Source organism: Parasteatoda tepidariorum, chromosome X1 (genome assembly GCF_043381705.1).
Source record: "Parasteatoda tepidariorum isolate YZ-2023 chromosome X1, CAS_Ptep_4.0, whole genome shotgun sequence".
Classification (NCBI taxonomy): domain Eukaryota; kingdom Metazoa; phylum Arthropoda; class Arachnida; order Araneae; family Theridiidae; genus Parasteatoda; species Parasteatoda tepidariorum.
Genome location: NC_092214.1, coordinates 80,083,965 through 80,105,442, shown reverse-complemented (window position 1 = coordinate 80,105,442; position 21,478 = coordinate 80,083,965). Strand labels below are relative to the sequence as shown.

The 21,478-nt window shown below is 30.2% G+C and overlaps 3 protein-coding genes across 6 annotated transcripts in view; 2 read left to right on the top strand and 1 right to left on the bottom strand.

The window, feature by feature from the left end:
- The window catches only part of LOC107442720 (A-kinase anchor protein 7), a 66,519-nt gene extending 52,832 nt beyond the window's left edge, over positions 1-13,687 (top strand). The window contains exon 7 of the mRNA XM_071187613.1: positions 13,667-13,687. Coding sequence (XP_071043714.1) covers positions 13,667-13,668 — 2 coding nt within the window. The 3' untranslated portion in view covers positions 13,669-13,687. The remainder of the gene's footprint in view (positions 1-13,666) is intronic.
- On the bottom strand, positions 4,660-19,599 carry LOC107445564 (Yod1 deubiquitinase). Of its 4 annotated transcripts, none has more exons than XM_016059990.3 (3): positions 19,440-19,584; positions 16,591-16,698; positions 4,660-6,344 (listed from the first exon to the last, which is right to left on the bottom strand). In XM_016059990.3, exon 3 carries the CDS (start codon positions 6,331-6,333, stop codon positions 5,347-5,349), a length of 987 nt encoding a protein of 328 aa, XP_015915476.1. In that variant the 5' UTR covers positions 6,334-6,344; positions 16,591-16,698; positions 19,440-19,584; the 3' UTR covers positions 4,660-5,346. The 4 variants fall into 4 exon arrangements, with proteins under 4 accessions (XP_015915476.1, XP_015915473.1, XP_015915475.1 ...); XM_016059987.3 differs by lacking the exon at positions 16,591-16,698 and adding an exon at positions 10,418-10,509 and having other exon boundaries at positions 19,440-19,569; XM_016059989.3 differs by lacking the exon at positions 16,591-16,698 and having other exon boundaries at positions 19,440-19,599.
- A 258-nt stretch (positions 19,600-19,857) lies between these two features.
- The window catches only part of LOC122272696 (uncharacterized), a 7,973-nt gene continuing 6,352 nt past the window's right edge, over positions 19,858-21,478 (top strand). Inside the window, exon 1 of the mRNA XM_071187285.1 lies at positions 19,858-19,975. Within this exon, the coding sequence (XP_071043386.1) occupies positions 19,858-19,975 (118 nt within the window). The remainder of the gene's footprint in view (positions 19,976-21,478) is intronic.

Sequence of the window (21,478 nt, the reverse complement as noted above, 5' to 3'; positions counted from 1 at the left end):
TCAGGAAGAGAAATTATGGCTCCTCTTCCAAAAGATAGAATAGAACAGTCGCCTCCATTTTCAGTGACAGGCCTGGATTTTGCTGGACCCTTACTTGTGAAAGACTCTGACAGTAAGTTTTGCATCATGCTATGCACCTGTGTAGTTACACGAGCAATACACCTGGAAATTGTTTCCAGTTTAACAACTGAAGCATTTTTACTTGCTTTTCGTCGCTTCATATCCAGAAGAGGACTTTGTTCTGTTATTTATTCAGACAATGCTCAGACGTTCAAACGAGCAGAGTTTGAATTGAAAAAAAATTGGACTATTTCGAGCAGTTCTGAAGTGAGTGAGTTTTATTCCTCAAAGGGAATAAGGTGGAAATTTATCGTTGAAAGAGCACCCTGGTGGGGTGGATTCTACGAGCGAATGGTTCGTTCAATGAAAATCATTCTTCGGAAATTACTGAGGAAAACATCTTTGACTAGTGAAGAACTCGAAACAGTTCTATGTGAAATAGAAGCTGTGATTAACTCGAGGCCTATTACTTACGTGACTACAGACTCTCCATATACTTTTCCTCTAACGCCATCCCACATGCTACTTGGAAGACGATTAATAAGTTTATCGTCAGTCAAGTTATCCGGTATTGACTGCATGATAGACAAAAAAATGATAATTAAAAAATTTAAATATCGAGAAAGACTTATAAATTAATTTTGGAAGAAATGGAAAGGGGATTATCTTTTAAATTTAAGAGCTGTCAATTATGTAAATTTGGATAAAGGTAATCAAAATTTTAAGGTAAATGATATTGTTTTGATTCATGATGACAAACTTCCAAGGAGCGTGTGGAAAGGAAACTTGGAAAAATTGTGGAAACATTTCAAGGACGTGATAACAAAATAAGAGCATGTGCTTTGAAAACAGATACGTCAATAATAAAACGTCCTATAAATTTATTATATAATTTAGAAGTGAACAATTAAATTAGTATGAACATTCTATTTGAACTTTAAATTCACATTTATTATTATTTGAACATTTTATTTTACAATATTACTTAAGATTTTCATTTAACTTACAAATTAAGTTTATCTTAAGATATTATTTGAACTTTTTTGATTTAAAGAAAATATGCATATACAATATATATTTTCTTGTTTAAATGCATGTTTGTTTGAAATTGAAATATTTTGTGTTGTGAAAATTGCTTGATTTATTATTCATGATATGATAATTTAATTTCATCAATTGATATTTACTTAAATTTCAATAATTTCATTTATAAGGTAATAATTTGTTAAAGGTTTGAACTAATGCTCCTGAAACATATTATTTTAAGAATTCGATTAATATTATGTAAAAAGGTAAGATTATATTATATTTTAAATATTGGTACTTTACATTTGAGAAAAATAACTTAGATTAATATATGAAATGACTAAATTGTTATTAACTAAGAGTTCATCGGGGGGAAGTGTGTTAATAATATTTCTCCATATTAATTATAATTTCTAAAACTCAATAGATGGCGCTCTGCGTAGTAATGTAAAATCATTAGTTTTCTAATCAGTTTCCTCCATGACACGGTACCATTATCATCATCCTTTTATTATTAAATATATATTATGTTAAAAGGCGTTTGTTATGATTGAAACCCCGAGATCTGAGATCATATCACCGTATTTAATAGACGGAAACAAGACTAACTCGAAGACGGAAAATCGGAATTTTTTTTTTCTCTCCTTAAAAATAATTTTTAGGTCTACGTTATTGGTCTACTTTCTTATGTCCTGTTGTTATTTTGTCAAAAGACAGATGAATAAATATTTTTTGTACAGTATTTAAATTTAAACTTGATGTATTATGGTAAAGCTTTGTTACTGTTTGTCTACGATAAATCAGATTAAATAAGTCTCCTACTGGTGGCTGAGTCAGCCAATCTGGTATACTTCCCATACAAGCTATCATCGAAGCTACCCTCCCTAAAATGCCCTCTTCTTGTTTCCATAGCACCAGACTGNGTTACTTACTATTAACTTAAAATGACTGTTTTTTAAACTTCTAAGGTAATATGTCATTTTCCTGGCATTCAAGATATGGTGAATTTCTATTTTATTTTTTTTCTCAAGCAAATGTCAATAAACTACATTTTGAAGACTTTAAATTTGAAGAAATTGTTTGGTCCGAATTGTCATGTTTCGTGAGAATCACCCTTATAACATTTTTATTAATTTAGTATTTTCTAATATTCTTTCTGGATGACTTAGTTGTGGACAAGTTAATAAAAAACTTTTATTTTATTAATAAGTTATCCCTCTATCTTTTGTTTTCTCGCAGCTTTGCTTCATTTTTTAGAATAATTTTCTTATCTATTTTTGCTTGTCTGTTGCTTAAAGACATTATTTTTTAGTTAATTATTTTATTTTATTTAACTTAATTAGATATGGATTGTTTATATATTTGTTAGTTTCTCTTTAGAATAGTTTGATATTTGATGTTAACTTTTTTTTTCTTTTTAAAAAATTTTCTTTTAAATAAGTATCACTTAATTAAGTTTTTATAGTATTATTGGTGCTTATCTTTTCCATAATTAATATTTTAATCGACATTAATGTATTAGGTTTAAATTCTTCATTGTGTTTTCAAAAATGTTCTGACGTTGATTAAATAGGATTTAACTTAGAATATTTATATATTTGTATGATTTTTTCGCAACAACTTCGTACTTATAAAAAAATTGCTTTTTTTTGTTGCAAGATTGCTTTGTAAATTCCCTTAGTCTTATTAAAACATATATAAATTAATTTACAAATGCTTTCTTAGAGTTGCTATTTTATTTATAATTCTAATTTACATTATCAATTTCTTTTAAACTTATTTTGATTTATCTTTGTATTGAGGAATCTATTTCTGTTGTCAAGAAAATTCAGGTTCCAAGATTATGTACAAAATCTAGTTTTTTTAAAAAAAAAAATCATTTCTGATCAACTTGTTTATCTTAATTTTGAAATGTATTGCTTATAGGGCACCCACGGTTCAGGGAGAACAGTGAAAATCTGGAATTATCAGGGAATTTTATTTGTTGCCAGGACCAGGAAAAGTTGCTTATTTTTTTCCCCACAAAAACTTGGAAAAATTCGATCATTATATCTGTAAAATAACCGGTCTCAAAATTGTCGGTTACAGTAATCAGTTACTGAGATAAATAATTCTATTACAATTATTCGGAGGAAAAATGTCATGTTTTAGTGAAATTTCCAGGCTCATTCCATGGTATTATTTTTGCTTACAAAATATTTGACATTAAAAAAAATCAAAGCTTTCTGATGAAAAATTGCATGGTATAGATAATTTATGTTCTGGATTTTCATTAAAAGTTTCCTGATATACCTGGAAAAGTCATTTTCTTTTCCTTCTGAAATTAAGTAGGAACACTGTGCTTGCTTTTTTTTTTTTTTTATGTTGTGGAGAATTAAAGAAACATGCTGCATGAAACAAAATTTTCTTAGCGAATTTTCCTATTTTGTAGCCCTTCATTTCCCTTTCTTAAAAATAGTCTAAAATCCATGTAATGCATAAAAAATGTCCTTATTCTTTTTTAAAAATGTTGTCATGGTTTTTATTTTGAACCACTACGAAGCCTGCATAGGGAGAGTGTCTTTGGTAGCACTAAGAATTATTTCTTATTAATTGCTTTGATTATTTTAAGCCTTTCAAAATAAATTATGGATTTGTCAAAGAGCAATTGAGCACTTTTCTGTTTCTGATATGTCAAATTTTATAATATATAACAATAATTAAACAATTCTTAAGAGCAGAGAAATAAAGCAAATGAGATTAGCTTTTTGCACCATCATTACTTGAACTATTTGGTCAATGATGAATGTGATTAGACTCTCTAATTTCTTTCATATAAGATTCATGTACTTTTGAAAATTTGAAAGTGCTACACTGAAATTGATTTAGAAATAAAATTCACACTACTAAGTTTAAACTATGAATTTAATGTCAAATAAAATGAGGTAAATCTATATAAATTTATATTTCTAAATATGAATTGATGAAAATTGGGACTATTAAGTCGAAATCTTTGCCCCCCCCCTACTCTCCTAATCCCTACATGTAAGATTTATCTATGTGCATGAGTACAATCCAAACGCTACATTGGCAGTTATTTTTTTATTTTATATCCGGCGTTGAACAACCGACCCAATTTTGGGTTTACGACCACCAATGTTCAACTCCGTAGTCTTGTAATTTTAAACCAATCCTGAAGACAAGGAAACTTCTGGATCAGTACCTCCAGAGGTATTGATTTGTTATGGGAACATGGAGGATTTTGCGACTCGACAAATTTAATGTGCATCAGTTACCATTTACTACATGGGGATTCTTCGGTCGGCGGAGATCGAACCCACTAACTCTTGGACATGGGCTCAGTGCCCTACTAACCAGGCCCTCAAGGCACCTGGCAGTTATTATTGCCAATGTTGGCAAGAAAAAAAACTGGTGCAGATGCATAACAAATTAGCATCAAATGGGACAGCTATTTATTGCTTTAAAAAGGGCTAAGAATCACCTCTAACAGCAATGATCAGAAAGAGAAATTAACTCATTATCACACTAATCATATAATGCAGTTTACAGATTTCAATTCAAAAATAATAAGCATTTATGTTGTAAAAAATTCTTTATTTTCATAGAAAAAAATTTACAGTAGTTATAAAGAGAAATATTCATCGCAAGATTGCACAAAAAATATCCCAGCATTTTTTGGTAAGAAAATATAAATCTTAATTACATAAAGATTTCAACACTTGCTATAGAGTTACTGCTTTTCCGTAAAATCAAAAATAGAAATTCAAAGTTTGTTTATAGTATTTCAAAGCAGAATAAATCAGTAGAGTTCTACATAACTAATTTTGACTCTCTGCTGCTCTTTTTTTTTTTTTAAATTCTACACTTGTATGTTTAGATAAAACTTCTACTTCAATTAAGGTATAAAAAGAATTATTTGTTGATCATTAAGTAAAATTGAAAGTTATTTTAATTTTGCTTACAGAAATATGGAAAACATTTCTGAGCCAGAAGTCTTAAAATTATATTAATCAAACTGAAAAAAAAAAAAAAAAAATTTAAAATGTTTATAAGAATGAAACAGAAATCAAAACACAAGTAAACACATAAGTTTCATGCATGGAAAAAAGCATGTTTGTTCTGAGATTAAACATGAACTAAATGTAATATGAATCAATCATTAAAGTCACTATGAATATGTAATTATGACACTTAAATAATGAAAAAAAAAATTGACATGTGAGTAATGAAAGACGAGAGGATGTAAGGAAGAGGTTAAAGTTATAGAAGTTCACCAAAGCTGACATGACCAGTGGCAGCAGCATGAGCTGAAGCATCTTTTTCACCAATCAAATTTTGACCGCAATCATTGCACTTCAATTTAAAGTTGACTATATCAGTAAACTGCTTACTTGATCGAGCTTCCCTAGCTACTTCTAAAGCAAGTTCCAAAATTTGAGTATCAGATACATGAAATATCGTTTGAAGCTTTTCCTCACGCTGCATGTACAATGGATCATAATGAATACCATCATATACAACAATACCTCTTCTTTGGTAATTATTACTTTCTCCAAATCTTAACATTTGACAGCTCATGATGTCAATGGCACAAATCTCTAACTTGAAAAATTCACTTAAAATGGCAAGTTCAATAGCTCCACCCCAGTTGGCTTGATTGAGAATCCATCGGCAATACTCGGAGTTTTCACGACCTAAAAAGGCATCATTATATTTCACAGGATCTTTTGACACTGCATCAGCAATAATTCGTCTCAGTTTATCACTTTTTGCTAATTCTAAAAGTCCATTGTGCACAAGAAAATAAACACTGGAAAATAAGCACGAGTTGTTCGAAGGAACATCATATCTCATCATTATTCCGGGCATAATATCTGGCGCGCCATTGCTAAATTCCTTCATTTGTTTCATCACTGGAGGTAGTTCTTGTTTCCTTTTCTTAGGGCTCTCACTTGAAGTTGGTTTATTGACATCAGGTACAGCTTGGGCATTCAAAGTTTCATCAACTTGAATGATTAAAGTCTCCCCAGATTCAATACCCACTTCATCTAATTTTGAATTATCATGTTCCAATTTTATTGGCTTTGGGGGATATCCACTAAGAATTTTCATTTTTTCGGGTTGAATTTCGGTTACTTTCATAATTGACTCCTTCAATGCCTTTACAGTACTACTGCTTTCCAACTCGGATATAGTAAATCGTCCGCTAGCAGATATACATCTGATTGCGAAGCTAGAAGTAGCCATTGTCTTCTTATCTGAAAAGTAAAAGTACATACATTTAATAATAACACAACAAAACTATTTTTCAAAATGAATTTAATTAAAGATGAAACATTTAGAATATGGTTAAAATATTTAGCGAACTAAAAATAGTTATCTTTTCATAATGTTAAAAACCATGACAAATATCAAAAACTTACTTAAACCTTTAAAACTCTAAAGAGGAGATCCTCAAAACAAAATTTTCTTAGTCATTTTGTAAAACTTTCTTCATAAATTCAAATATGTTTATAACCTAACACAGTCAGAGACTTATTGTTAAAACTAATAGTAATATGCCTAATTATGTATTTAGTAATATTTACATATTTGGTAATTCTACAAATAAGGAATATCTTTTTATCCATAACAATTCTATTAAAAAAAAACCTACAGAAATATTGATAAGGTTATTATTTTTATATTATATAAGCTGAATATAAAGCATTTAATTTCATTTTAATATTTTAGAAGAGGTGTGCAAATCGGCATAAAAGGCATGTTACTAAAATTCTCAAAGAAAATGTCACAGGGGGCTCATTCCATGTTAAACGGATCAACATTACTGTCATCTCATAGGTTAATATCAGAAGCTCAGGATATTTTTAAAGAATTTCATCTTAATTTATAAAATTACCAACGAAAACAAAAGACTGACCAAGAAGATAATTTTTTTTTAATATCTTAGAACATGTGCTAAATCAATAAATTCATAGTACAACTTCAGCAACACTAACAATCAAAATTTTTAAGCGTCCATTAAAATTGCAGCACTGATGACCTCATAGCTGCTTTCACTTTTCACACAGTTGTCTCAACTCCAGGCCTAGTGACTCGGAGCAAAAATATAATAGGAAATATAGGAATTCATTTAAGAAATGATAGGAATGTTTTGAAAATAATATATGAATCCCTAATATTTTGTTTAAAAAATATAGGTTCGAAATTTGCATAGAACATGCACAATTTTTATTTATGTGTTATTCAAAGCCAATGTTATGAAAAAACATTTCTACAAAACCATATCTTGGCTTTAAAACTTAATGTTTTATTAGATAATCTAACTGGAGAAAAAAAGAACACTGATTGTAGCCAAATTTTAGCTTTCTTGCCCAGGACAGGTTGGAATATATTCCTTAATATATTTGAGTAAACCGTAGACTTATATCAGTGTTATACATTAATAAAAGAATAATTATATAGATAATTAATAAAGTAATTAGATTTTTAAAATTTTTTGAGAACCAGCAAAAGGTTTCAAATAATATTTCTAGAAAATCTGAATAAAAACAATTAAGTTCATTAATACACAGCATTAGAGTTAGGAAAAAAAGTTTATTAGTAATAATGTTGGTAATACTAAGTAATATTATATGAAAATTTTACTCCTCATCTTTGCAAGTCTCCTGTAGTAAATTCTGGGAAAGACTCAATTAATCTTATAAGGATTTCACATGATTTTCTAAATCATGCAATTTTTCTTTGTTTTTTTCGCAATTGTTCCGATTCAGACAGAGATCGTTTTTCTGCGTCTATCTTAGCTTAGGCAGCTTCTTTTTCTTCTTTATATACTGAACGTGCTTTAGTTACATAGTTTAATAATGAGAAAGTCATAGGAATATTTAAAATGCTATTATCATGCCTCCGAACAGCATCTTTATGTAATCTTAGGCCAATAATTGCTTTTTCAGACAAACAAGATCTTTCTGGTGATAAAATTGCATTGTTGACTGAGAATCCTCTCTCAACATCTGCATTGCCATGTGAAAGAGAGAGAGGCAGGATTTTACCAACAAATATTAGTTTTTGTACTTTAGTACACCAGTGTATTTAGTATTGAGCACTTTAGCCCAATAACTGACCACTCTTTTATACTTGACAGAATTTTCAGAATGAATGAGAGAAGTGAACTAATCACAGAGTTTGTCGATATCTCCATCCAAACGATAAGTTTGCCAGTCTCTGACAATTGTGTCAACTTCCTTATCTATAAGATGAAGAGATTTCATTTTCTTGCACTGTCTGTTACAGCATTGTCAGAGGAGTCTTTCCTCATGATAGGGTGTAACACTTCCATATCCTTAAAAAAATTATTACAAATGGGGAGATTTTCTTGTATAGAATTTGTCAATATTACAAGGAATTTTTTAAATTCACATCTGAGATGCTTACGGTCTGGTTTCTTAAGCTTTAAAACAGTCCTTTTGGCACCTACTCTTATGTTAATGTCTTGAATCGGTTTTAAGTTTGCTGTGTCATCAATGTTAATGTTGTATAAAGGCACGCCTTCTTCCATAGCAACCAAGCTTTTTTTCACAAATTTGATCATAATACAGTGGAGCCTGTCTAAATTGACCACCCTCGGGACCAAGTCAAATGGTCACCATATAGAGGTGGTCACTTTACGAAGACTCCTTAAAAAGGAGTCTTGAAATAAAACTTGTAGAAAATGGTCACCTTACTCAGGCGTTCACTTTACCCAGGTGGTCACTTTTACAGGTTCCACTGTATTTCGTAAAAATTCATTGGTTTTGTTGTACAAAAGATGCACCAGAGGTCCTTCTGCTTGAATAATTGCTGCGTAAGAATCCAAAATTGGAATCGTATCAGAAACAAATTCAATAACCACTAAAGATGCTGGATCTTTTAACTCCTTAACAATTCTCAGATACCTTGAATTACTCAGAATCGCAGAAGAGTTACAAAATACTCCAATGCAGGATTACACTAAAATGATCCTGTTTAGTACAGGACGAAGTGTGAGCCATCGAGAACTAACGTGTCTCAAAAGAATTTTTTGTTCTAAATTGAGGAGGCTTTGCAGTTCTTTCAAATCTTCTCTTCTCGCTGCACTTGGTAAAACCAAAAAGGTCAAACCAAAAAGCCAAAAACCAGGTTAAAAAAACCAAAAAGGTCATTTGCAAACTGATCTAAATCAAGTGAAAGAGAAGATATGGATCTGAAAAATGAGTCATGAACTTTGTGAAGGGAACATGTCCCAAAATCAACAAGTTTTGGTGAATTTTCCAGGGCCAGTTTCTCGTTAAATTTTTTAGCAACTGATATTTACATTCGGTCGATCCTGACTACGCATTAAAAGTTTACTTAGCGGTAATTTACTTAGCGTGTCTCAAAAGAATTTTTTGTTCTAAATTGAGGAGGCTTTGCAGTTCTTTCAAATCTTCTCTTCTCGCTGCACTTGGTAAAACCAAAAAGGTCAAACCAAAAAGCCAAAAACCAGGTTAAAAAAACCAAAAAGGTCATTTGCAAACTGATCTAAATCAAGTGAAAGAGAAGATATGGATCTGAAAAATGAGTCATGAACTTTGTGAAGGGAACATGTCCCAAAATCGACAAGTTTTGGTGAATTTTCCAGGGCCAGTTTCTCGTTAAATTTTTTAGCAACTGATTTATTTACATTCGGTCGATCCTGACTACGCATTAAAAGTTTACTTAGCGGTAATTTATGATTATTTAAAGTCTCTACTAAATTACAGCAGATTTATTGGAATCTGCATGCCCCCAAAAGACTGAATTTAGATAAGAACTAACAACTCTATCGCACTCTTCGCTCCAAAATCTGATATACATGTCCAGTTGCTTCTTAACTTGTTGTGGTTTTTTCAAAAGCCAAAGTAAACAAACTAGAAGACTTTTTTAACTGGGTGATTACTTCATTATGAAAGTATGGTCCAGGGACATGAGACAATACGCAGGAAACTTTCCAGTCACTAAACTGCACTTGATTAACGATAGTGTTACCTTTAAACATAGCCTGAAATAACGGCACAATATCCTGAATTGAAGCAAATGAATAATTGGATACTGCGACTTTCATTGCCACTTTTTGGCTTTGGCTCAACTGCATCATCACAACTTTTGTATTAGTTCCAGTTGTGGTACTAGAGCTAGCTTTTTTTCCAAACAACTTCCTCTGCCCTTTTGCTTTTTTGGCAGCCAGCTGATGCTTTTTCCCCATTAGAATGTTACAGTAGTTGGGAAATTCCACTATTCAAAAATTGAACACAACTGTTAGAGAGACTACAGTATGCAGTATCCCCATCTTTACCTTCTTGACACCAATTACTTAGTAAATCCCCATTTCTGTTGAGAACTTCAAGCCATGAGAGTTGAAATTTAGTTTTTCCAGCAGGCATTTTTCTGAAAGAGAAGTACAGACAATTAATGCCTATTCAAACATATCAAAAAGTTTTAAAAAGCAGAAAGAAATTTCTTTACTAACTTAAGGGGTGACTTATTTTACACCAGCTATAATAACCTTAGGAAATAATACAATGAATTTTTTTTTAAAGTCATCTACACAAGTTTCTTAAACTTACAAACCATATTTTTTTAGAAATAAAACTACTTGCATTTCAAAAGAATATTTTAAAATAAACTTCAGCATTTGACAGATTTGGAAAATTTAGTAGGAATTTGGAAAAAAAAGTTAATGAAAATTTATTTATACCCATTTTAATTCTTAAGTAAGTTTAATTAAGTTTACCAGAGTGAGCTTCAAATTTTTCTTTTAACTCAGAAAAATTTAACAGAACAAAGGGTTGCTTAAAATTATTAAGAATGAAATACAGCAGAGAACCAATTATCTGGTATGTTCGGAACCATCCCTATCCCACATGTCTGAATATCCCGGTTTTCTGAATCTGCTAAAAAACATTATATATCGATGTTTCATCGAACCCAAATTACAATGAAAAATACTAACATATTTTAAAATATGAAAAAATAAAGAAGGAAAGCTCTCCTTAGTTTAAAATTCGGAAGAAAACAACATTTTTATTTATAAAAACATTTATAAATTAAGGTAAGAAAAAATTTTTTCACATATTTATCTAAAAAAAAAAAGAGGCTAAATCATACTTAATCAACTGCGACTGTTTTTAAAAATAAAATAAAAAGCAAACTCAAAATGCAATATGTTAAGATTTTACATTAAAAAATGAATCATAAATAAGTTGGATAAATAGAAAGAAATATATAAATTATGATAGTAAAACTGCAAAATTAAGAAAAGAAAAATAATAAAAAACTTATGTTCACTAATATGCATGTGCAATACCCCTCCTCCTCGTAAATCATAGAGAAAACGAAATCAGAAAGCCGCTCCTTTATGTTTGATTGATGGCAGCTATCAGAAAACCACTGTTTCTTTCCAACACACAAGAGAAAATAAAGAATTTGTGCCTGCCTCACCTAAACCCTGAAAATCTTCAAGGCTACAGAAGAAATATATTGAAGTTATTGAAGAAGTGGCGGTAAAATCAAGCAAAATTTCTCCCGGTGTTCTGTACTGTACCTTTATAAGCATATCAGATATTTTTAAGCCAGATACCCTATTTTTTAAAATTATGTTAAACCATGTTTTTTAGAAGAAAAATTATTTACATTTCATAACAAAATTTTTAATGTAAGCTTCAGTTTCACATTTATTTTAAATAAAAAAAAGCTTTATGAAAATGAAATAATATTAATTTTCAAATTTATTTAGTTTCACCTACATAGGCTGCAAATTTTTTAATTTTAACTCCCTAACATTTTATTGCACCTGTGTGAACTTTAGACTACAGAATAACTATCCTAAATGCTTTAAAATGAATTGCAATTTTTTTTTTACCTGTCTGGATATTAATCTAGCAGAGGAATTTTTAAATCGCGTAAAAATGAATAGCGATTTGTAGACCGAATTATATACAATACAAGCATAGCTCACAAATTATTTCGTAAACCATGATTTGTAAGTCACCTACATAGGAATCACGATTCGTAGTCCAAAATTGTTAAGTGTGACAGTTGTAAATCATGTTCTTGAAAACCAAATCTCTTAAATGCGAACGATTTCGGACTCGCGATTCATGTAATGATTGTTTGTCGCGTGATATGTTCCAAAATTAAACTCGAGAAAGAGAAAAAAATCACTTAATTACATTAACTTACTAAAAAAACTTTTAAGAGAAAAATATAAACAGAAGAACTTACCAAAACGAAAATCACTTTATTGAATCCCCATGACAGCACTATATCTTATTCCCCACGATCCTCACACATATTTCCTTCACTTGCTGAGGATTCCCTTTTACTTGTTGTCGGTGCAGCTGTGTTGAGACATTGCAAACGGATGATCGGTTAAAGAATTTTTTGGTGTGGTTTGATGATTGACATCAGACTAGCGCAAATCTGGAGCGCGGACGTTGAGTAAGGATTATAAGGAAAAATTTAGAAAAAAATATAGAAAAAATAGAAAATATAGCAAATTTTCCAGATTAATAGGAAACATAGGAGTGCTGCGAGACCTGCAACTCTAAATCCATTTTTATGAATCCCTCGAATGCAAATAGCCATAGACTGTTTGATGTTTGCAACTATGATGCAAAAACAGAACAAAATACAAAAGCAAAAACGTAAAACCATAACATACCTCCATTGATCCAGTGGACTACTTAAAATTAATATATGAATGTCAAAGTCTAGTTTAGTGATCCCAGACCACCCTTAATTTCGAGTTTTAATAATTGATAGGATTTTTATTATCCTAATGCTTTTGTTTTATAAAAAATTATATTTAATTAGCAGATATAAAAGTATGAAAAAAATTGTACACTTTTACTTTGTGTTTAATTGCATTGTAAAAAAGACAAAGGAGTTAAAATTTTTAAAATGTCATTTCAAATGTTGCTTAAAGGGGGGACCCCACCCGGAATATTTCAAAAATTCGAAAAAAAATTTATTGCATTTTTCGAATCTTTGTACCCTAATGTCTGTCTAAAATGAATTCTTGGTACTTAACTTCGTTTGGAAGTTATACCGGAAAATAGAGAGTCGTCGCTAAGCAGGTATAAAGACCCGTTCGGCCAGATTAGGAGGGGCGAAATTTTTTTTGTGTCTCATCCATTCTGTTGACTGTATATAGAAACTTATTGTAGGCATTTCATTTATCGACCATTATATATATGAAATTAAACGTTTTACCTAACCATTAGTCAAAACTTTAAACGCGTTTTTCTGAAAACACTGTTTTTTGAACTGGCCTAATGTTTTTCTCATGATCAATACAACGAAATTAGCTATTCTTTATTTTAAATTACGTAAAAATATATCCTTTAGAAAGTAGCATAGGATTTTTTTGATATTTTCATATTTCGATTTATATTAGTATTTTAATAAATTTTTTAATGAAAAACTTAACCTTTTTTTAAAGTTGCCGCCATTTTGGTAATTTTGTGAATATCAAAAAACCGAATTTTAGATAATGTCTTTATGTTTCAGAAAATCTAAACAAAATCGCTTTCCTATGTTTCAGGACTTCTAAACTTATGAGGCCAGTGAGGTGCTACTTTTTGATGACCAGCCACACACGGAGCTGCCACCAACTTATTTTTTATTATTTTGTAAAAGAAATTTTTTTAAAAAAGACTTAAATTGTAGCTAAATAACATAAAAACAACGAGTCTCTGCTTTGTCTCTATTAACAAAATTTTTTTTAAGAAAAACATTAATATTTTACCATCTCAGGGTGGGGTCCCCCTTTAACTTACTACAGATTAAGTACCTACAAATGCAATTTTGCTAATTGAAACTTATTAGCAGATCAATAAAAAATTTAAACAATCTTACATTAAAATGCTTTTTCAATTTTGAAATCAGATTTCGTTTTAAAAAATATATAAGCCAAACCTTTCTATAAAAATCAGTTAATTTAAACTAGGGGTGCACAACATATTGCACGTGGACCATATGCAGCCTGCCAACTCTTGATGTGCGGCCCGCTGCAGTATCTAAACAAAATATAATAATTGAAAATTTGAAATTGCAGATTTAAGCTTTAATACGCTTGATCTTAACCAATGCTTTTTTGATGAAATTTTTTCCAATGGCTGACGCTGCAGAATTCCAGTTTTAAAAGTCGCAATATTTTTAATACATATTTTTAATACAACATATTTTTAATTACGATACGCAAAATTTTGAATTTTAATTATCACTTTTGAAGCTCTTCTAATGACTTTTGACAGTTTTTTTCCCCCGGTAATTATTGCTACGCATTTACACAGTTTCTAAAATCACAATTTTTTTTTTTAAGTACGTTTAGCATCTTTAAAGTTTTAAATATTGTATTAAAATAAGTACATTTTGAAATGCTTTATTTGCATAAACTTCATCTTAAATCCAAATGACTTTTAATCATTTTTCGCATACATTGCAATGCATTACTACGTGGTTTTCAAAATTTCTATATTTTTTGCACAGTATTATTATGAATCGCGAGTCACTCATTTAGCCTTAACCAATTTTTGGTGTGGTCTACTTGTGCCAACTTAATCACAAAACCAAATTATTTTTCAATTGTTAATTTGGCAATTATTGCTACACATTACTACATGGTTTCGAAAGTCCCGATATTTTTAATATGCTATTATTACAACACTTGAATTTCAAATTCTGCATGCATCACTTTTTGACGCTTTATTTGAGCCAATTTCATTTCTCTGCAGTTGTTACTACGCTTCTCTAGGAGATTTAAAAAATCCTGACATAGTTAATACTACATTATTATGACACACAAGTTTTTCACCCGAATCGCGAATAAAATAAGTCACTTTTTGAGATGCTCCACGTTTGAATTTTAACATAAATATACATATTTTTGAAAATCCTAATATTTTAACGCAATATTACAACTCCACTCAGTTTCAATTATTTTTCTGTAGCTTACAAAACATTTTTTATTTAAAAAAATATTTCATATTTATAAAACCTCTTATAATTAATTAAAAATAAATTTTCTTAAATTTGAAGTATATTCTGTAGTAAATGTTGAATTTTATTTTGAGCTGTTAGGGTTTAGTTTAAATAATTAAAACCCTATTTAAGTATTTAACTAGCATTTATTTTATACACTAGAATTTTTAATTCCATGAACTTCGAATTTTTTTATTCTTAAAATTCGTTAAAAAATGGACTTTTGTATTATGGTAATATAATTGTATTTGATTTTTCCATTTATTTTAATTGATTTAAATATTTTTTCTGATAAGGGAATTTTTTTAAAAAACATTCTCTTATCAGAAAAACCAGCTTTGCAGTCTTTAATTTTAAACAACTAAAAGTTATTTAATTTTATGATAACATATTACTAAATTAACTGATAGAGAATTTAGTGTTGAAGCAACACAATAGCAAGTGTTGTAGATTTGTTTTATCCATACAAAATATAAAATACAGTTAAAATTAAGTTGAACTAGAAACAACGATTCCTACTGTATTATATCTGTTTTTCCATACCATAAACGTAACATTAACATTAGGTAACAGATTCTTCTTATGAAAACTTGGAGTCAAATCAAACGTCCAGGCCAACAGGACTTGGAAACTTTAAAACCTTTCCATATGTTGTTTTTGGTTAGAGAATATTGTTTCAAATGTAATAATCAGGGTATCAGGGATGAGATTGCCCAAAAGACAAAAAAGCTGAATTTCCAAGCGAGTAAATTTTACACGTGTGCATCATTTAATAATAAGTTCTTGACAATTTAAGATAATAAATAACTATGCGTTGACATAAAATTGTGTACTAATTTATTAATAAATGAATGATTACATCGATACTTAACATTTAGTAAAAAGTAAAATTACCAATTGAGAAAATAAAGCTAAAAATTATATTTTCTTTAGTTCACATAAAGGAGACAACTATTATTTGAGAAACTGTCTGGTTTAGCAAATAAAAACTACTGAGAACATACATTAACATTCCCTTTCTTTTAATAAATACTGTTACGTGATTTATAACAAATATATCAGAAGCATGACTTTTTAAATAATTTAGAAAAAAAAAAAAAAAACCTTCTACAATTAGAATCACTATGTTTTAGCTAGAGCCCTGTGAAACATGCCAATAACTGTGAAGTAGAGACATATACTAGTAACTCCTTAACATACAAAAATTGCTATTTTAGTTTGAAAAAATTACATGATAATCAGCAACTGTTTAGATAATTATTTTTCATATAACAACTTTGCATTTTATACCATAAATAACAGCAGCATTATTTTTTAAATTTTGGTGCTGAGTTAATCAACTCTTTTTCCACAAAAAATTGAATCACTTTTTAAGTGACTGCTTTTGTTTGCTATATCATTTTTTAAAATTTTGTTTAATTTGCTGCAAATGCTTCATGTTTTACAAAACAAGAAAAAAAAAATCCTTTAACAAAGTCAAATTACTCGTAATGCAGCTTGTGAATGAGGGGAAACAAACGGATTGGTGATTAATTTAGTCATTAGCCCATCTTCAAACATCTTTTGACAAATCCTCAGGGTTGCCACTCAAATCTGGAAGAAAAAAAATAGGAAACATAATTCCCTATATTTTCCCAGTTTGTAAAGAAAAAATCAAAATTCCCTGTTATTTTAGGTGATTTTTAAATTCCCTGTATTTTTCAGGTTTTTCCTGTCCTCCCTGTAGAGTGGCAACCCTGAATCCTATCTTTTCTTTCTTTCCCTGGATTTTGGATTTTAAAATCGCATGAATATGAATCACGATAATGGATTTTGAAATCACGTGAATATAAAACTCGATTTTAAAAATGAAGAAATAGAAACCACAATTCATAATTTTTAGATTGCGCAAATACAAACCACAATATGTAATTTTTAGATAGAGTGGATACAAATCCTGATGCATAATTTTCAGATCGCGTGAATGCGAATCCCAATGTCTTATTTTAAAATTACGTATAAATACGAAAATCGATGTTTGATATTATAACCGCGTGAACAAATCACAACATCGGATTTTAAACTCGCATGAATATGAATCGCTACATAGGTTTTTAAAAACGCGTGAATACAAATTGTTATATTGGATTTTTAAATCTCATAAATAAGAATCACAATGTAGGATATTCAAATCGCGTGAATAAGAATCGAAGTACTACCAAATTCCGCGATTGGGACTTCTAAAAGGCTCGTTTGAAGCAGTTACGTCTGAATTATAAAAATACAAACTATCTGGCGGGCGGGTGAAAATGCAAAAAATCTTATCTCTTGAGCGTAAAAGAAAAAAATAGCTAAAATAAGTAAAAATGTTGAAGGATTGGCAGCTATGTAGTTTGAATTTTCTGTTTATCTTTGAAAATCAGAAATAAATATATTTACTTTATTTCAGCGGCTGAATTTTTCGAAAAAGCAGAATATTTATATGTTAGAAAAAGTGAAGCTTTTAAATAATCCGAATTTTTGATTAAAAAAAAAAAGGCTAAAATTCAAGAGACAAAAGTAAAAAAAAGCGAAAATCCGCTAAAAAGCGGAAACATCTCATCCCTGAATAATTGGCTTACTTAAGATACAGCTTTGAATATTTCATGTATAAGAATGTTTTAAAGTTACTAACTTTAACTGTTACAGAACTTCTCTTTTAACAAATTTTAAGCATTTTCTTTCAGTAGTGCAGCTATGCCATGATGTAACATTACATATTCTTGCTTTTTAACTTTTGAATTAGTTTAATTTTTGAATGCACTTCTTTCAACAAATACTCTCAGGGGTCTGTCTAGACATTTTGTGAAAGGTCCGGTTTTGCAAAATTGTGAAAAAATTACTCAAAATTTGTGAATATAAAATAAATGTTAAGTCACATTCTTTCAACCAGGGTCCTGCTTTTGTGAATTTGTGCAAATAGGGTCCAGTTATTGCAAAAAAAATTTTCAAGGAGTTTTTAAATTGTAAAGACATACAAGATTATGTTCAACACTGTAATACAATAATTAAAAAAATTAAATTTTAAAAAATAAACAGCAACTGCTGCTAGTAAATTAGCGATGCAACATACAAATATTTGGTATTTTGCCTATATTGCTGCAGCAGAATATTCATTTCGGAGGAATAAAGGAAGCGTCTGCCAAAGACAAAACTTTGTTAGTTTACATGTCTTTCTTCGATTAACAAAACAATAATGAAGATATACCAATTTGTGAAGGGTCCGATTAAAAAATAAATTATTTTTTGAAGAGTCCATTTTTAAGTTTAAACATTTTGTGAAGGGTCCGTTTTTATGAAAAGATATTTTGCCAAGGGTCTGTTAACGGACCCAAATTTCTTCTACACAGGCCCCTGACTCTACAAATAAATTTTTGTAATTTACCATTATGTTATAGATCAATACAAAGGTTTTTGCCAATGTTCACATTAATTTTTTTTTTAAAGGAAGTCAGTACAAACACTAAGTATAATATTATACACATAATTTTATTCACATATGGGATTTTCTTATCTGGAAAATTTCAAAGATTTAGCTCGCAAAGCACATCATGCATACAAAATTAAACTCATTTATAACGAAAACATGGATTTAACAAAGAAATCAAAAATACTTGATTGATAAGTTGGTTTATTCGAGTACATCTAGCTTTTAACGAGCAAACCCTGGTTATACCAAGCAATAGGTATTTTTATGAGCATAAAATTTCTACTTAATTCCACCTTTGAAATTCAGCTAATTCCTTCTAGATGTTTGTGGAGTCGACGAATTTATTTTCAATTTCAACGATGTCTTATTTGAAGAACAACAGCACAATAAAAGGTTCAAAGTAAATAAACGAACTTCCTTTGTATTCTTGACAAGTAAAAAATTAATAAAGAAAGTACTGTTATGATCTTTCACGCTCGTTATAAGCGAATCATTCAAGCTACAAAAAGTGTCGATACAAACACCAAACTATTTAAGTTTTTAAAAAAGGTTAATAAAATTTCTTTCATATAAATGTCAAATTCAAAACAAGGCCATGTTACCTACTAATTTCTGTTTCGTTTCCAGAATAGCTTATAAAAGATATTGAACATATTAAGAAATGAAGCACAAATTTTAACTTTTCCTTTACTGAAGAAACATATTAAGAAATCATAGATAGTTTAAACTAATCGTAATGAAAAAAGATTCTTAGAGATGTTCAAAAGATTGCTTCATCTCTATTTTGAAACGAGCATTCAGAAAACTCTGTTACACATAAAGGTATATGACACTTATTCTACATTTTTAACAATATAAAAAAAATGTAACTTTCATAACTACTTACAAAATTAACTGGTAAAAACGAGATTTAGTGATTGGAACAAAATATAATTTAAAACTTAGTTCACAGCTGATTCAAAATAAACAGCAATATACTTCAAAGGAAAAAGCATGGCGTACATGGAAGCGTTGCCAAATCAGAAGGTATAAAAATAAGGAGTATGTGCAGTGTTTTAGCAGCCTCCTATATTCTCAACACGATGCGATCGCAACCCTCGAATGCGCCATCTGGGGAGCAGACCGGTTCCATGTCTTAACTCTCCCCCTTCCCTCTCCTCTTTTCAGTTGTATAGGAATGTACGATGTCATTTCTCCGTTTTTTAATATTTTTCATACTTAATTATCAAAAATATTTCTCAAAATTTCCAAGACACTTTATTTAGAACTATGTTCAATGTATTTCTCACGTACTTCCTTTTTCTATGCCTGCCCACACGCTAACGGTGAAAGCATGCGATTTGTTTGTTGCCATAGGTGGAGATTTCTGCTCTGCGCCACATGCAGCTCATTTCGATCGCCAATACAGTCCAGCACTTTACGGTAGTACAGCTTAACGAGGACCGATACAGCACATCCTTGGTCCCTACGTAGGCTGATCAAAGTGGTCAAAGTGCTTACTGACAGCAGCCAGTGATGCTTGACTTCGGTGTTCTACTGGGAACCGTGTCTTTACGATCAGTAAACTGCGGGACACAAATGAGTGCCGTTATCTGAATATGAGGAAAGGGAATGGGGATTATGTTCTGTGTTATGTGTTGTTTATAGCGAAGTTTGAAAATTAGGAATCTTTTGCTTGTATAAATAACTTTGTGCGCGTTTCGTATGTACAAGTGCACAAAAAAATCATCCTGAATAACTTTTGCTCCAATAAACGGATTTTCATGTACTACGTGTTAATCATAATGCTTCCCAGGGGGGCAACTAATATGCTAATTAATTAGAGGTAACTATTAATTAAGTAATGAGCTTAGATATAAAAGCGTACTTTCTTTGAATAATCATATTTTGTTTGCGTATTTGAACTATTGGCCCACAAAACATGGGAGGTAGACAAAATTTCGAAAAAATTAGATCAAAAATTTGAAGTCTAGGAAACCACGAACCCCGGAATAGGGGGTAGGGTCAGAGGGAACATCAGCCCCCTCACTTTTTATAAAAGAAGGTAATGCAGATCTTTCCTCTAAAATTAAAATTTTTAACTCAATATTTGTCTAATCTAATTGACAATGAAAAGAAACACATAATTTTTTCGTGTCAGAATTTAAAAAAATGCCTCTAATTCAAGTAAGCTTTAAAATTTCCTAGGTAAAAACTGCTACCAAATAACCCCGATGGGAAAATTCCTTGTTTCTTATGTCACAGTGAACAGAGTAAAAAAAACGCAAAAGTTATATATATATATATATACATATATATATATATATATATATACTGTATATGGTTCCCAAACTCCTCCCCTTTATTACACATTATTCAAATAAATGATCGAAAAATATTATGTAGTAGCAAAAAATGTGCTATTTTTTATTCCTCTTCGTCTTGCGTACACAAAACAGTAAGTTACCTTTAGCTGATGAGCAATCCTCAACATCAGATATGGAAGCACTTCCCGACTCTCAGATAATCTTTCCTGATTTTCTCTTATTCCGCTTTTTAAACCTGTCTAACCTGCCATTCGAGCATATAAAAGTAGCCTCATAAAATCGCTTCGCAAATTCATCGACATTTGTCCAAATACTGGAAGATTGTGGCTTCTTCGAATGCTGAACGACTTCAGTAATGCTTCTTCAACATCCTCGTGATCAGCTTTTCTTAATTTTTTTCTGCCATCTAGATTTTTTCATGACCAGAAATTGTTAATTGTCTATTTTTCCATGCGTTACAAACTGCAGATTTGGATAGTTTATATTCCCTGCAAATATCAGCTTGATTGCATCCACTTTCAATTTTTCTGATAAATGGAGAACATCATCAATGGAGAACGTTTTACGTTTACTGCTCGCCATAGTTAACTTTGAGATACTACCCTTACGAAAATTTAAG